At 28.9% G+C, this 14,701-nt stretch overlaps 2 protein-coding genes across 2 annotated transcripts; both read right to left on the bottom strand.

Annotated features, from left to right (window-relative positions):
- Nucleotides 1-2,778: 2,778 nt before the first annotated feature.
- LOC100305934 (uncharacterized) lies at nt 2,779-3,378 on the bottom strand. Its single transcript, NM_001248237.2, has one exon. The coding sequence runs from the start codon at nt 3,310-3,312 to the stop codon at nt 2,965-2,967; it is 348 nt and encodes a 115-aa protein (NP_001235166.1). The 5' UTR covers nt 3,313-3,378; the 3' UTR covers nt 2,779-2,964.
- Nucleotides 3,379-7,156: 3,778 nt separating this feature from the next.
- LOC100790090 (eukaryotic initiation factor 4A-2) lies at nt 7,157-10,303 on the bottom strand. Its single transcript, XM_003525971.5, has 5 exons — nt 10,105-10,303; nt 9,640-9,716; nt 9,340-9,446; nt 8,682-9,112; nt 7,157-8,086 (listed from the first exon to the last, which is right to left on the bottom strand). Exons 2-5 carry the CDS (start codon nt 9,705-9,707, stop codon nt 7,451-7,453), a joined length of 1,242 nt encoding a protein of 413 aa, XP_003526019.1. The 5' UTR covers nt 9,708-9,716; nt 10,105-10,303; the 3' UTR covers nt 7,157-7,450.
- Between the last annotated feature and the right edge of the window lie 4,398 nt (nt 10,304-14,701).

Raw genomic sequence — 14,701 nt, 5'->3', positions numbered from 1 at the left:
CCCGATATAATCCCCAATTTTCCCACCTTAAGACTTAAAAATGTGAGGATAATTACTTAATGCACCCTCAAACCCACCATTGTGCCACCATTCACCCACCCATCATTGTGACTCACGAACTTCTAAGCTGCACCAAACTTATCCTATTTTTTTAATTAATAATCACATGACATATAATTAAGTGTTTTTTTTTTCAGAAGCTAAAAAGCTCAAATACATGCTATACATAAATTGTTTGAGATCATAAACACTGATAGTGGTAGACTACCGAATAATTTTTTTACTATTATTACGACACAGTAGTTTGATCATAAAGGCTTCTAGTGAAACAAAATAAAAAACAATCTTATCCAAATAATATAATAATGTCCATAAGAAGTAGTTTTGATGAGTTGTACCGAGACTGTGGTTTTTGATATTCGACAGCGACGTAGTTAGATGAATGACAAAGCCATCTTCTAAAAACCAGAGATTTGTGAATGAAAAAGTTTTATTTTTATTTTTTTTTAACCCTGTGCCTTCTCTTATTCTTTACGAGTAATGCTACAGGACGGATTCAATGAAAAAAAAATCAGGGATGGCCAAATAAAACTATTTATTTATAAGAAAAAAATCCAACATTTATTAAAATGAATTTGAACGAATGTTTTGTATAACATAATATTTCTTTTTATTATATCCTATTATTGGTATAAAATACTTACAAACTTTGTTGATAATTACTCTTTATCGGAAAATCTAATTATCTATCTTTATTAGTTCTTCTCTCTTAATCAAAAAATTATTAAGTGATTTGAACTATCATATTATCTATGGTCCTAATCAATAATCATGTGACATATAGATAATTTAATATTTTAAATTAATTAAAATCCTTTAGATCAATGAATAATACAATAATTATTATTCACTTATTATGATTATTGGTCGGAATCATGAATGACGTGATAGTCTTAAACTACTTAACAATGTTTTTTTTTATATTTACTTTAACCCACTACTATTTGGACCAATAATTTATCGATATACAACTTAATATTTGATTTATTTTTCTATAATCAAAGTTTTCAAATAAAAATTAAAAAAAATCAGAAATACATGGATACTTATGTTCTTTTTTTATATATATCTAATCAATATCTCTTATTTATCTCTTCATATCTCAAATCTCATTACCTATAACATTTTTACTTTTCTTTCTCTCTCACTAGGTATTGTTAGCATATTAGGTATTTATCAATAATTTTTCTATTTTTTATGATATACTTTCTCCTCTGTTCTTAAAAATATAAGATTATTTTAAAAAAAAATCCTTAAATACAAGGCATAGTGCATTTTAATTATTAACAATTATTTTTTATATAATAAATTGTAAAGTTTTTCTATTTTAAATAATCATCATAATTAAAGTTTTTGACTCTATAAAGCTCAATATAATTTTAAAAATTTGGATCTTTTTGAGCTAATCATTATAATATTGATTAATTTTCATGGGATATAATCGCATTTTTTAAAATATGTATCTTTTTAACGGCATATATTTAGTATTATGCAAAAATCATATCTTAAATTAATTTTTAGAATTTTTTATAAATAACAATGATTTTATATTTATTCTAAAATATGTTCATTGAAATAAATTATTTTATCAGTCAAAGAGATCTGATTAAACAATTTTTTTTGTCTTTTCTTGGTTGAACAGTTATTATATATTTTTATATTTAATTTTTACGAATAAAAAAAATTAATCAATCCGATTCTACACTTACTTGGGTAGTAGTCGCACACTACATTTGGACATTTACGGTAGACCGATCTATGACAAAAAAAAGTTACGCAAGATTTTAATTTCTATAAAGCAATGATATAATTTTTTTATATCATTCATTAATTAAAATTTATTATTACTACAATTTTTAGGATAACTAACATGAGAAAAAATTGTACATAGTAATTTATTATTAAATATTAGTGTAAAAAATTAAATTATTAACATACACTATTTACTCTTTTTTTAGTGGCATTCAATATTTACTCTTAACAGAATGCATTTGGTAATAACCAAAATATTAAATTTCATCTCCATTTATTTTTTACAATTTTTCCTCATTTTCAAATTTTAACCTCACGTCCTACTAAATCTTTTATTTTTTTTATTATCAAAATTTGACTAAATATTTACTTTTAAAACTTTCAAAATAATTTATATCACAGATTCATCATAATATCTAATTATTTATATAAAAAAAATTTAATGATTTTAATAATTGAAAAATCAAAAGAATATTTTTTTAATAAAAATTACTCAATAAAAATTGAAAAACTAAAATGACACACATTCTTAACTAGTATTTTAGCATGCACATTATAAATGTTTATTTTACATAAATAAAATTATAATAAATAATATTTGTGAACTAATAAATTATATTTTAAATTTATTATAAATAATTTATATTGTGATATGTTACTATTTTTAATTATTGATAATTTAAAAAAAACATATTAAAATTCGACTTAGAATTAAAAATATCAAAAATGATAGATTAAAAGTTAGAACCAAACATTTAGGGGAAACATATATGTAAGTAAATTCTCTTGAAGCTATTTGTTGCAAAACTAATTCTGTTTTAAAGTAGAGGGTTGTTTGCAACCAAATAATGATAATAATTGAAGACATGATTGCGTAAATGCAAATAACAAAAGCCTCACTTACTACGCATGATTTAATCCTTCAGACCCTTCAACAAGTTTTAAAAAAAAAACATGAACAACAAAATAAATATAATTTTAATTTCAGTACCCAATAATAAGCAACGAAATATTTCACATATAGACAACCTTTGATGAACTCAAGTAAACCGATCATAACCCATCAATGATTAATCTACAATTCTTCTCATAAACACATCTCACATATGTAAAAACCAGAAATCTAAATACAAGTAGCAATTAATTAAACCACTACCAGCCATAAACCACATGGGAGTACTTGTTCTTAAGCCACCTGAAGCTCTTTCTGAAGGACCCTTTGATCTTTCCTTCCACAGAATACATTTTATAGCTAGCAATCCTCTTTTTCCTCCGAATCTCAGGATCAGCCAAGCTCCAAGACTTAGAGAAAGAAGACCCTGCAGAAATGCTTTTTCCTTTCTTCAACTTCAAGTCCCTATTAGGACCCATATGAGTTTGAGCATAGGAAGCACTATAAGTTCTGAGACTGAGATCATAAGGCCTAGGGGCTCCATAGTAGCTCTCTATCTGCATCATTTGCCCATTTGCATAAGACCTTGATCTTTGAAACTCCTCCATGGGAAATTGGGCAGAAAGGAAAGAAGAATGAAAGACCCAAAGGGGTTATCTATTATCTCTCTTTTCAACCCTTGACCGTTTTTTTTTCTTCTTTTATTAGAAAGATGATCAAAATATGAGGGACAGTGGTGGCGTGGGGTCCAACAAAGACCTTAGGAGATTTGGCAGGCTTAGTTTTACTTTCAATTTTTATTGTAGCTTTGTCTACTTCTACTACTATTAAATTAAATTCCATAGGGAGAATTGATATATTCATTGTTAGGTGCCGTGTTTTGGGGGGAATCCAAAATTGCAAGATTGATTATTATTTATGTAATCCAGTTAATAATATTTAATTTAAAAACTATTTTTAAAATACATTTTATAGTACTACTTGTATAATAGGAATAAATAATTTGAGAAATAAAATTTTATTAAACGAAAGACATAATAGAAATATTATCAAGATAAAAATTAATTACTATTTATTTATATTTATACTTATAATTATTATTTTTTACTTATATATAGGTTCGAAAGAAATATTAAACTACTAATACTTCATTTTTTTTTACTTTCTATTCATTTTATTTTTATTTTCTGTTATATAATCTCTTATGCCTTATCTTTTACTCTTTCATATAAAAAACAAATAGGACTTTTTTTTGTTCTAATTATGTTTATTAGTTTTACTTTTTTTTTTCTCTCTTTCTATCTTAATATGTTTCTTTTAATTATGTTTATTATTTTTTTTCCTTTAAATTTTTATCTACATTTTTTATTTTTGGATTTTTTTATTCTAGTTCTTATATTTTAAAAAATTATAATTTTGAGTTAACATATAATTTTATATATTTTATATTTATTTTATTTTAATCTAATTAAACCTTAGATCTAATATTATTCATTTGAAGTGTCATAAAATAAATAATTTAATTAATTAAAATGTAAAAAATAAAAGATAAACATATACAAAATTGATAACTTGATCAAATTTGTAAATTTTGTAAAATATGAAGATTAAAATTGCTGATAAAAAATTAAATGAGGATTAAAATTATAAATTGCAAGTTTAGAATTTTCCATTGTCTACGATGTACTCTTTTAAAATTCTTGAGGATTTTGCTGTTGACTCGGACAAAGGATTCCCCGTAAGATAATTTATCTGCCACGAATTCCGAACCTTTTTCAATAACCCACGGCAGCAACAGATAAAGCGACTTCTTTTTCGGATATTACTATTTGCACCTCCCTTATTTGCTAATAGACAATCCTTTTAATTTTATTTTCCAAAAATATCACATAAAAACACTCCCCTTCATCTCTCTCCATAAGTCTGTTGGCGATGAGAGAAGGCTTCTCCACCCCGGATGCAACAAATGGTCGTGGAGAGACTTGAGTCTTGGAAGATTGATTCTGATGCCAATTTATGCAAAGAATACTTGTTGCACCTTTTTGCACACAAGTTTCCCTCTCTTCCATCAATCCAAACACATTTCCCTCCACAATCGTGAAAACAACCTAAAGCACACAAGTTTTGCACCTTTTTGCATCAAATTCAAAAAAATTACAAAAGGATCAAGAAAAAATTCAAAGCTTTTTATGTCAAATAAATCGAAATTCGAGATCACAATACATTTTGAAAGGAGAAACTGAAGCAATGACGCAAATTTGAGGAAAACCCGGCAACAGTGAAAAATCGATCATGTTTCTTGCACCAACTTTGCTTCTTGTGGCCACGATGCAACAAGGAAAAATTTAGAACTATATTCAATTAAGATTTTAAAAGTTTATTTTGACATAAATAAAATTATAAATTTGGGGTACTATTTATCATATTTTTTTAAAAGATTTTTGCGATTAAGATTTTATTTTAATGAATTTATATATTAAAAATTTAACGATTTAAAAAAACTTTGACAGATTTATAAGATTTAAAATCAGGATTTTTTTAAATCACAATTATAACCCCAAAACAAGTTTATCAAAGAGGATCAATTTACTCACAAGATTTACAGAATTTGCTTGTCAAAAATTACATATAAATTGTCTCTGATAGTCTTCGAGAAACACCACCCATATAGACTAATCAATTACAGTAACCCAAAAAAAAAACAAATCCCAACACGCTCGTATAAAAGCCGAACACCATGAATCCAAAATCACAATCCCATCCTTTTTGAAAACCAACAAATACCTTTCATAAAATTGTAACTCTCTCCCTAAAAAGGATAGTGGAAATAGTTAAAGCCTTTTTTTTTTTCACAAGCCCATTTTCAAAAATGAATTTTCCAGTTTCGTAGGTCAAAAGTGTTTAATAATTTTTAGGTTTAAATATAATTTTTAAAAAAAAATCAATAATCATATAATTCCTCAAAACATCCTCAGGTAGAATAAAATTAGTCTATATGTAATTTTATTATTCCTGTTTTAAAATAAAAATACGATTATCTTATTTTAGAAAATTCATAATTGATATAATTTTCAATTTTTTATATATTTATTTTATTTTGATCCTATTGAATCCTAAATCTAATACATTCTTTTAAGATATCATAAAAAAATAATTTAATTAATTAAGATTTAAGAAATAAAAGAAATTACTGTAGAAAATCAAATGAGAAATTGAACTCCAATTTTAAAATTTGATGAGCACTCACCAAACAAAGATGAGCTACATGTATTTTTTTTAGTTGGTAATATTTTTTTATATAATTTTTTAGTTGATAATCCTTATCAGAAAATTCTTAACGTTCTAAATGCCAAAATGTTTCTAACATGGAAAGCGTATGCGACAAGTCACTACACGTAGTATGAGTGGTTTAGCTAATGGTTGACCCAGCAACCGAAAACAATTGCTACGATTGCAAAGTGCACATATTGGTACTTTGTAATTTTGACTTAAAATTAGTTTAAATAAAATAAGAAAATTAAGTGTTATATGATTTGATTCAATTTGAATTAAATCAAAGCAATTTTTTGTGATATATCTTGATTTCATTTTTGTTGTTTGAAAATTATGTCAAGTATTAAAAAATGTGTAAAAATTTGTTACTAATTAGACAAAACTTAAATAATAACTAGTTTAACAATTAACCTTTAAATAAATAACGAAAGTTTCAATAATTAAATTTAAAGTAAAATAATAATTATTTTTAAATTAAATTACTTTAATAACAATCATTCAACTTAAAAATAAAAACAATACATAATACTTATTTTCAAGTTTTAACCATTATTTTTTTTATAAAAAATCAATAAAATAACATTCATAATACTTATTTTTAATAATGAAAACTTAAAAAATAGATATCCAATAACAGAAAAGTAATTACTAAATGATTGATGTCTACGGATATTCCAATCGTATGATCATTGATTTTTTTAAGATTTTAGCATGTTCGCAAACCAAATCAAATCACACAATTTAAAAAATAAAAATTAATCCAAACGTATGATCATTGATTTTTCTGCGATTTTCAATTTTTTAGGTAGATTTTCAATTTTGCACTCGGTAGTTTGATTCCATTCTAAATACCCCCTACTTCATAATTCACAAAACGTGACGAGCAATCAGTTCTCTACTCGGAAGGGAAATCTCATTGTAAGCTGAAGCATGATACATTATCAGACCAAAAGTTATATTTTTAGTAAACAAGTAAATGTGTACTTATCTACAAATAAATTGCGAAGACATCCTTGCATACTCGGACAAATTCAATTAAGAGAAACCCTGTGCTAATACTTTGGTCCTAAAAATGGATTTTAATAGGACTGTAACTTGAAAAAGCTTCCATATGTAGATTAAGGACAAGCATCATATGACTGACAGGTAAATATAACCATATAAGTCAATTCTTGGGGATGACAATGAAAATAAATCCAGTATATTTCCAACGTAACGTTAAAAAAGTTTCAAATTTACAGAAGCACCTCACGGATATTAAAACAGAACGCACAGAAAAGCGGCAATCTACAATCTTTAGTAAGACATACAAACAAGCAAGCAACAAAATTGCAACAACGCATTCCGCTGATACGATTTGGGGTTAAGTTAAAGTCTGGCTAGAGAAATGCCCTCATTGCCCTGGGCCATGATAAACAAAATAATGACGGCGGCCTCCATGATAAAAAGCATACCAATGATGGGAAGACCAAATCAAATGAGATCAGCTACATTGGCTGGCAACTCCTCAATCTGCACATTATAAAACTTTTGGATGTCAAATAGCATCCTTTCATCATCTCCTGTCACAAAATTGATAGCAACACCCTTTCTCCCAAACCGTCCACTACGACCAATTCGATGGAGATAGTTCTCTGGCTGAGTTGGCAGGTCATAATTTATAACAAGTGAGACTTGCTGGACATCAATACCACGGGCCAAAAGATCTGTGGTAATAAGAACACGGGACGACCCAGAACGGAATTCCCGCATGATGATATCCCTTGTGTTTTGGTCCATATCTCCATGAGTGGCTGAAACTGTGTGATCACGACTCCGCATTTTGTCTGTCAGCCAATCTACTTTGCGTCTGGTGTTCACAAAGATAACGCTCTGGGTGATTGCCAATGTTTCATAAAGATCACATAGTGTCTCCAGCTTCCAATCCTCCTTGTCTACATTGACAAAAAATTGCTTGATCCCCTCCAAGGTAAGCTCATCACGTTTTACAAGAATCCTCACAGGTTTGTTCATAAACTTCCTTGTGATTTCCAGGGCTTCAGGAGGCATTGTGGCAGAGAAAACCCCAACCTGGATCTTAGGTGGCAGCAGCTGAAAAATATCATAGATCTGGAAGGTGGTAAAAGAGAAAGTCAGAATTCAGAAAGATACATCTTAATGAACCAAAAGGCAGATAAAGTTGTAGGTATTTGTATTTCATATTAAACATGTACATGCTACCAATGCAGACCACAAACCAAAACACATAATTTTCAAAACGACAAAGAATAAGTAAGTATTTAAATCTTCTTGCCCATAAGAACATTAAAACTAACACTTAGTGAAAAAGAAAATTTAAGTTGCCCCAAATAATAGTCTCAGGCATTTTTTTTTCCAAATTTTGTAGAGATAAAAGATGAATATATAAAAGAAAAGAGTTAAGAGACTGAAACAGGATATCTATTTCCCCTATTCTTTCAGCTTCAAAATCTAGTCAAAGATGCCCTTTAGCATCTTTAACAGGCTACTATATTGTTGTAGTGTATCTAGTACATCAAAATGTACTGTTTGACAAAGCACAACTTATTGATAGCCATTATAGCTCAGTTATCTGTATACATTTGGTGAAAATTCAAATAAAAAACTAAATAGTATTTTTAAGCCAAAATCCACAAACAATAGAATGAAGCCAATAAAAGAGAGCAGCATAGGAAAATGAGAGGACCTGATCCTTGAAACCTCGAGAGAGCATCTCATCTGCCTCATCCAATACAAACATCCTGATGTTATCAGGGCGCAAAGATTGTCTGCACAGCATGTCAAATACACGACCAGGAGTACCAACAACAACATGAACCCCACTTGAGAGGATGCGTTGATCTTCACGAACAATGGTCCCACCAACACAAACATGGACCTTGACACCAAGATAGTCCCCCAGTGCTCGCATGACCTTTTCAATTTGTTGTGCAAGTTCACGAGTGGGAGCAAGAACCAGTGCCTGGCATTCAACTAAGCTATAATCAAGCTGCTGCAAAACTCCAGAACAAAAGGTGGCAGTTTTTCCAGTTCCAGATTGTGCTTGCTGAATAACATCAAGCCCCTTGCAGAAAGGAACAATCCCCCTTTGTTGAATTGCAGAGGGCTTCTCAAAACCTTCTCAGAAGTAATACAACATCCGCACAAATGCTCAGTTATCAATGACAAATAATAACAACAACATGAATCAAAACAGAGAGTGCAGCAAGTATTCAAGATTCTTAAGAGGCATATAATTTGACTGTAAATTAATCTCAGATTTGATGCAGAGCTAAACAATAGAAACTAAAGTTCTCAAACAAGAACTAAAATTATCGTACATTCAAATATATTAATGAACATACCGTATGCATAAATACCCCTCAGAAGGTTCTCCTGCAATCCCATAGCATCAAAGCTTTCACAAACTTCGTCATAAGAAGTAAAAAAATCTTGCCCATCAGTTCCAAGTCTGGTCCCATGAAAACATAAAACCAAGAATGAGCATATAATTCTTCTAGGCATGGATGTATCACAGTTCACAGGTAGGCATTACACATGAAATAATAAGATGGTATCACTAATACATATTATTATAATATAAAGGCATATCTCAAGCCATGGCATCTCTATTAAGCATCCATCTAAGGGAAGGGGAAACCTACAACTCATTCATCTTAGCATCATATTGACGAGCATCGAATTGTGATCCTTCGGGTGCCGACCCAGCCATGATAGCAAACTGCAAAGAAAAATACACATCGATTCATTTCACACCCTACAGATCAAAGTTTATATACTGGTATTGCACAAATGAAAAATTTGAATTCTCCTAACTATAGTTCATAACACAAATTAACAATAGGAAAAAAAAATGAATAATCCGATATAGTGTTGTGAATAAATAGTACTAAGCAAAACGGAGGCAGAAAATCGTTGGCGTTTCTTTTATGCACAAGAGAAAACTGATACAACCCAATTAGTTATGTTAGTTTGAATTACATGGTAGATGTGAGTTCTAAAATGAAAAAAAAAAAGTTTTTTTACGCCAGAGAATAAATCGATCCGTGCAAAAGAGCGATAGTAATCTATAAACTAAATCTGAATAGCAGCTAATGACGAAATCAAACCTTTGGGGAAGATGGTGGAAGTTCGAATTATCGAATGATGAAAAATAGTGAGTTTGTGAGAGGTTATTGTGGGGTTAGGGTTTCTGAAACTCGAAGGGTTGTGGTTGTGGTTGTGGTTGTGGCTGTGGCTGTGGCTGTGAGAGGAGGACGTAACAGAGAAGGCGTCGGAGAGAGTGAGTATTGGAAATTTGAAATGCTTTCCTTATTTTAATGTATTTCGATGCTTAGTTTTCAACTTATTTCTCGATTTTACCCCTGATCTTTTCTGCTAATTGCAGCCCGACCCACAAGTGTTACGGCGTCGTATCTTGTTACCCCTTTCGTTCTCTTCTTTTTTCCCATGCAAATGAAGCTGTAAAAAAAAATTGTTTTCTTTATTTCATTCTAAATAAAAAAAAAAGGTTTAGCCTTCTAATCCTCTTGTATACATAAGTGTGTAAACTGTCAAACTTTTTGTTTTCTCATGCATTCACTCTCCTCATTTTCATTCACATTCACTCTCATTTAAATGTTTTTCTCTCGTGAAGTGATAGGTTCAACCCTCTTATGTTGCATTTGGCATTTTGTTTTGGTTGCAAGAGAGAAAAAGGAAAACAAAAGCCAGAAAACAACAAAGACACCTAATCTCCTCGAGGGAAACAAGTACCCATCTCATCCGCAAACAACAAATCTCTCAAGCCATCCGGAATGTTTTGAATGACAAAGAGATTGGAGACACCATTAGCATCCAACTTAGCCAAAAAAAATCAGCACACTTGATGCATTTGATATATCCTCCAATAGTTTTAATATCAAACAGTTTAATAAACTATGACTGATTATCAAAATCCAATTTCAAATATATTTTTTATTTTTAAATTCATGCACACTTCTAACATGCATTTGATATATCCTCTTATGCTTCTAGCATAAATTGAATGACTTAATGTAACTTTTTTTTATCGGCATTTATTTCGTCCGAGATATTTGTTGCCCCATTTATTAACATTTGATGTGTTAAAAACAATTGTGTGTTTTGGTGATCAAGCTATACTTGCTCTTGCATGGATATTGCTATTGTACAAAAGAAATGATTGGGAGGAATAGCCTGGTGTGATATGCACCACAACTCCACAAGCCACAAGACAGATATGGTACGTGGTTTGAAATGAAGTTTCTTGTAGGTTGTACTTAAATAATGCAGTGGCCAGGAAACGAAAAGGGGAAAATATTACTTGCTTTCTTATTAGTGTTTGGTATGTTGGTTGGGAGAAAGGAAGTCTAATGGATGCGATTTTGATGAGCCAGCCATATTTTACATCTTTCTCTTGTTCTCTTGTGAAATCTGGCTGGTACTAGTAGGGATGAATTGGTTGGGTTTCAAAGAATATTGACTAGAAAACCGATTATTCTTTTTTAGTTTGGATTTGTATTTATTTATTTATTGAGTAACATATATTTTAAAAAATAATAAAGAATAAAAATATTTGAAAAATTAATCAAGTTGTGTATTGTGTCAAACTAAATTAGATTTGATATTTCTTAAACCAAGTTAAATTGTGGAACTAATTCAACTATTTTTTCTCTAAATTAAGTTGGTCAACTCCCATCCATTTACACGAAAAGAAATAACTTATGGGTTGATATCGTTTACCTTTATTTGTTAAATAGCTTTTATTTTGAGCAAACCAAATTTAGAATTTATTTGTATTGACTTCATTGTTGCTGGACAAGAGCTCTTTCAATTAAGTATTTGAAGATTATTGGTATAATTTATTTAACATTAACCTCACTTATATTTACTAATTAGGATAAGTTAAACAACCCCTTATATAATCAATGGCAGGTAGAATTTCCTAAACATGCTGATAGATGTTTAATTTATGTTTAATCTCATAACTTGTGATTACCGACATATTTTGCTTCAAAAAATCCTTATATAAAAGCAACGTTTTTAACAAAGTATAAAACAATTACGGGATCCATTTTAACTTCTTAAGAATTGTACCACTAGAGAAAAAACTTATTTGAAAATTTTAAAATCTCATATGGAATTGTCTTGGTCGTCAAGGTAACAAGGATATTCGGCGCCGCCTATAAGAAAGGTATGTTTACACTATGAGAGCTCCATTTACGCGCCAATGACGTCGCCCTCATTACGCAACTTCACCGTCTGAATTCTGAATATATGCCATCACCACGCTATCAAATACCACTCATTGTCACCGTTACAAGCACGATTTTTAGTTTCTTTTCTTTTGTTAGCTTCGTATACTTTGATTATTTTATTGATTTGTGACATGAGAAAGAAACTTCAAATTAGCATATTAACTAGGCAAATCCAATTTTTTTAAAATAATAATGATAAATTACTCATAAAATGGCCTACCAATTATATAAAATAAATAAATAAAAATAATCTAAATATATTGTTATAAATTACTCATTACCAAATAAATAATATAAATAAATTGTCTTATCACGAATTCTTAAAAAAATTATCATATGATGAATTAAATAAATATAGTGTAAAGCAACAAAACAAAATAAAATTCATAATACTTCATAAAACATAATTCCCAGTTAAAAAATAAATAATCTATAAAAACTCGATGGGTGAACCCAACTTAACCCGTTATATGGAACTAAAATGCAAAATTAATAATTTTAAATTACAATTTTACGTTATATCTCGCAGTCTCGTGGCTTTGTGGCTTGAAGGTATCTTCTCAAACCATCAAAGTGTAAGCATAAAAAAACGCATCAAAGTGTGAGTTTGAACGAAGCATCAAAATAAAAGAAATTAGGAATTTACATGCCAATGTACTGTAATTAAGACAGTAAATAATAACAGGAAAAATATGTTTTTAGTTCACGTACTTTCACTTTCTCTTATTTTTAGTCTCTCAAGTTTTATATAATTCAATCTAGTTTTTATATTTTATTAATAATATGTTTTTAGTTCCCCCGTATGTATTACTGTGAGGAATTTTTTATTTTGTTAACTTAATAACAATGACATGAATTTTTTTTAAAAAGAAAATTATTAAAATGTCTCCCCCACATACATTGAATCCTAATTTTTAACTACTAGGTGTTCTTTTTCACCTTCATTATTCAATAGTTTGTGTTGCAAATTCATGAATTTGCACGGTTCCTTGACGATATCTATACATAGGAGTTGTGGTTCGAAATTCACAACTCTTTTCCACAACCAGACCAAAAGGAATGTGCGTATGAACTAAAAACATATTTATCCCAATAATAATTAACAAAAGAAGATCAATTAAAAATAGAATTGACAAATTAGGTTGATCAATCTAAACTTGTTCATTATGAGTTTATGGAAAATAACCTTAATTCGATTCCGGTGGAATACACTCTTAAAAGAGTTCTCACACTCTTAGAAAAAAACAATAAACTATAAGTATGATTAAACTTCAATCAAAAATTAATTTCATAATCAGTCAACAAAAGCTTGTGAAATACTTTACCATATGATTAGAGTTAGTATGGTCCTAATGATAACAAATAAAATAAAAAATCTAAACTTGTTAGTTGAAAGTTGAATTGGAGCTGTGTTAGGCCCATTTCTTTCTAGCTAAAAATTTATTGGGTCTAAGTTAGCCTTGTGTCATACTAGTGAACCACTAGACTAGTCCTAATTAAAAGTCAATAAAAAATAAAAGAATTTTTTAAATATGCAAAGTCCTATGTAACAAGCTAAGTACTGTAGGTGGCTACCCAAACCTGACCTTAATTAAAAATTGGTTGGGTCAATCTATTGGGTTGAGCTGAATTTGTTACCTCAAATTAAAAGTCATGTCATGTCAGAGATATTAAAAATTATAATACACAACTTAGAAAGTAAAGTTTTCACTTTTCTGATAACTTAAATTTTGTGATTTTAGCTATTTTTTCAAGAAAAAGGTTTTGTAAGTGTGTTTGATCCTTTTTTTTAATTTTATTGTCCTCAAAATAATAAAAATTGGGCTAAACATAACATTATACAAAAATACTTAAAAAAAACAAGTCACTTATTTTTAGAGTAAATTGTTAAAAACAAGTAGCTTATAAAATAGCCAATGAAAGAAACTCAAATTTAGCTTATCCGGAACTATTTTTCAAACGACCACGATTTGAATCCTATAAGAGTATTTATAATTAGTGTTTGACTCAATTTTTACTTAAGTTAAGCTAAAAATAAATTGGGTCAAACACACATCTAAAAGCCATTTCCCAACAAACTTATCAAAAACAAAATTTGATTTTGATTATAATAAAAATTGATTAAAACAGTAATAAATTATACTTGTTATAAATAATTTGAAATAATCTAATTTTGGCTGTTGTTCCAAGTGTCTTAATTAGACTTTCTCAATATTTTGTCTTTTTTTTAAAAATGTATTTCACATATTACTCATAATTGATTCAAAAAATTCTTATCCACTATCTCAGATTAACATCCTTTTAAGTTTTAACTGTATTTCTAAATGAAATTTTAATAATTTTTAAAAAAAATATCAATCAATAATTTATACATTTAAAGGTATATATTTATAATAGATTTTAATTTTAATCATTGTATAAGTTTTTACTCTGCGGGTTCATCAGAGAA

The sequence above is a fragment of the Glycine max genome, chromosome 6 (genome assembly GCF_000004515.6).
Source record: "Glycine max cultivar Williams 82 chromosome 6, Glycine_max_v4.0, whole genome shotgun sequence".
Classification (NCBI taxonomy): domain Eukaryota; kingdom Viridiplantae; phylum Streptophyta; class Magnoliopsida; order Fabales; family Fabaceae; genus Glycine; species Glycine max.
The sequence above is the reverse complement of the archived record's forward strand: the minus strand, read 5'-3'. Positions and strand labels throughout refer to the sequence as shown.

Bases quoted from the DNA above. Each gene is read 5' to 3' on its own strand.
- LOC100305934 (NM_001248237.2), bottom strand. From the start codon at position 3,312: ATGGAGGAGTTTCAAAGATCAAGGTCTTATGCAAATGGGCAAATGATG.
- LOC100790090 (XM_003525971.5), bottom strand. From the start codon at position 9,707: ATGGCTGGGTCGGCACCCGAAGGATCACAATTCGATGCTCGTCAATAT. The intron at 9,447-9,639 runs GTAGGTTTCCCC...TCATGGGACCAG, and splicing joins GATGCTAAGATGAATGAGTT to ACTTGGAACTGATGGGCAAG. The intron at 9,113-9,339 runs GTATGTTCATTA...ACTTCTGAGAAG, and splicing joins GAGGGGTATTTATGCATACG to GTTTTGAGAAGCCCTCTGCA.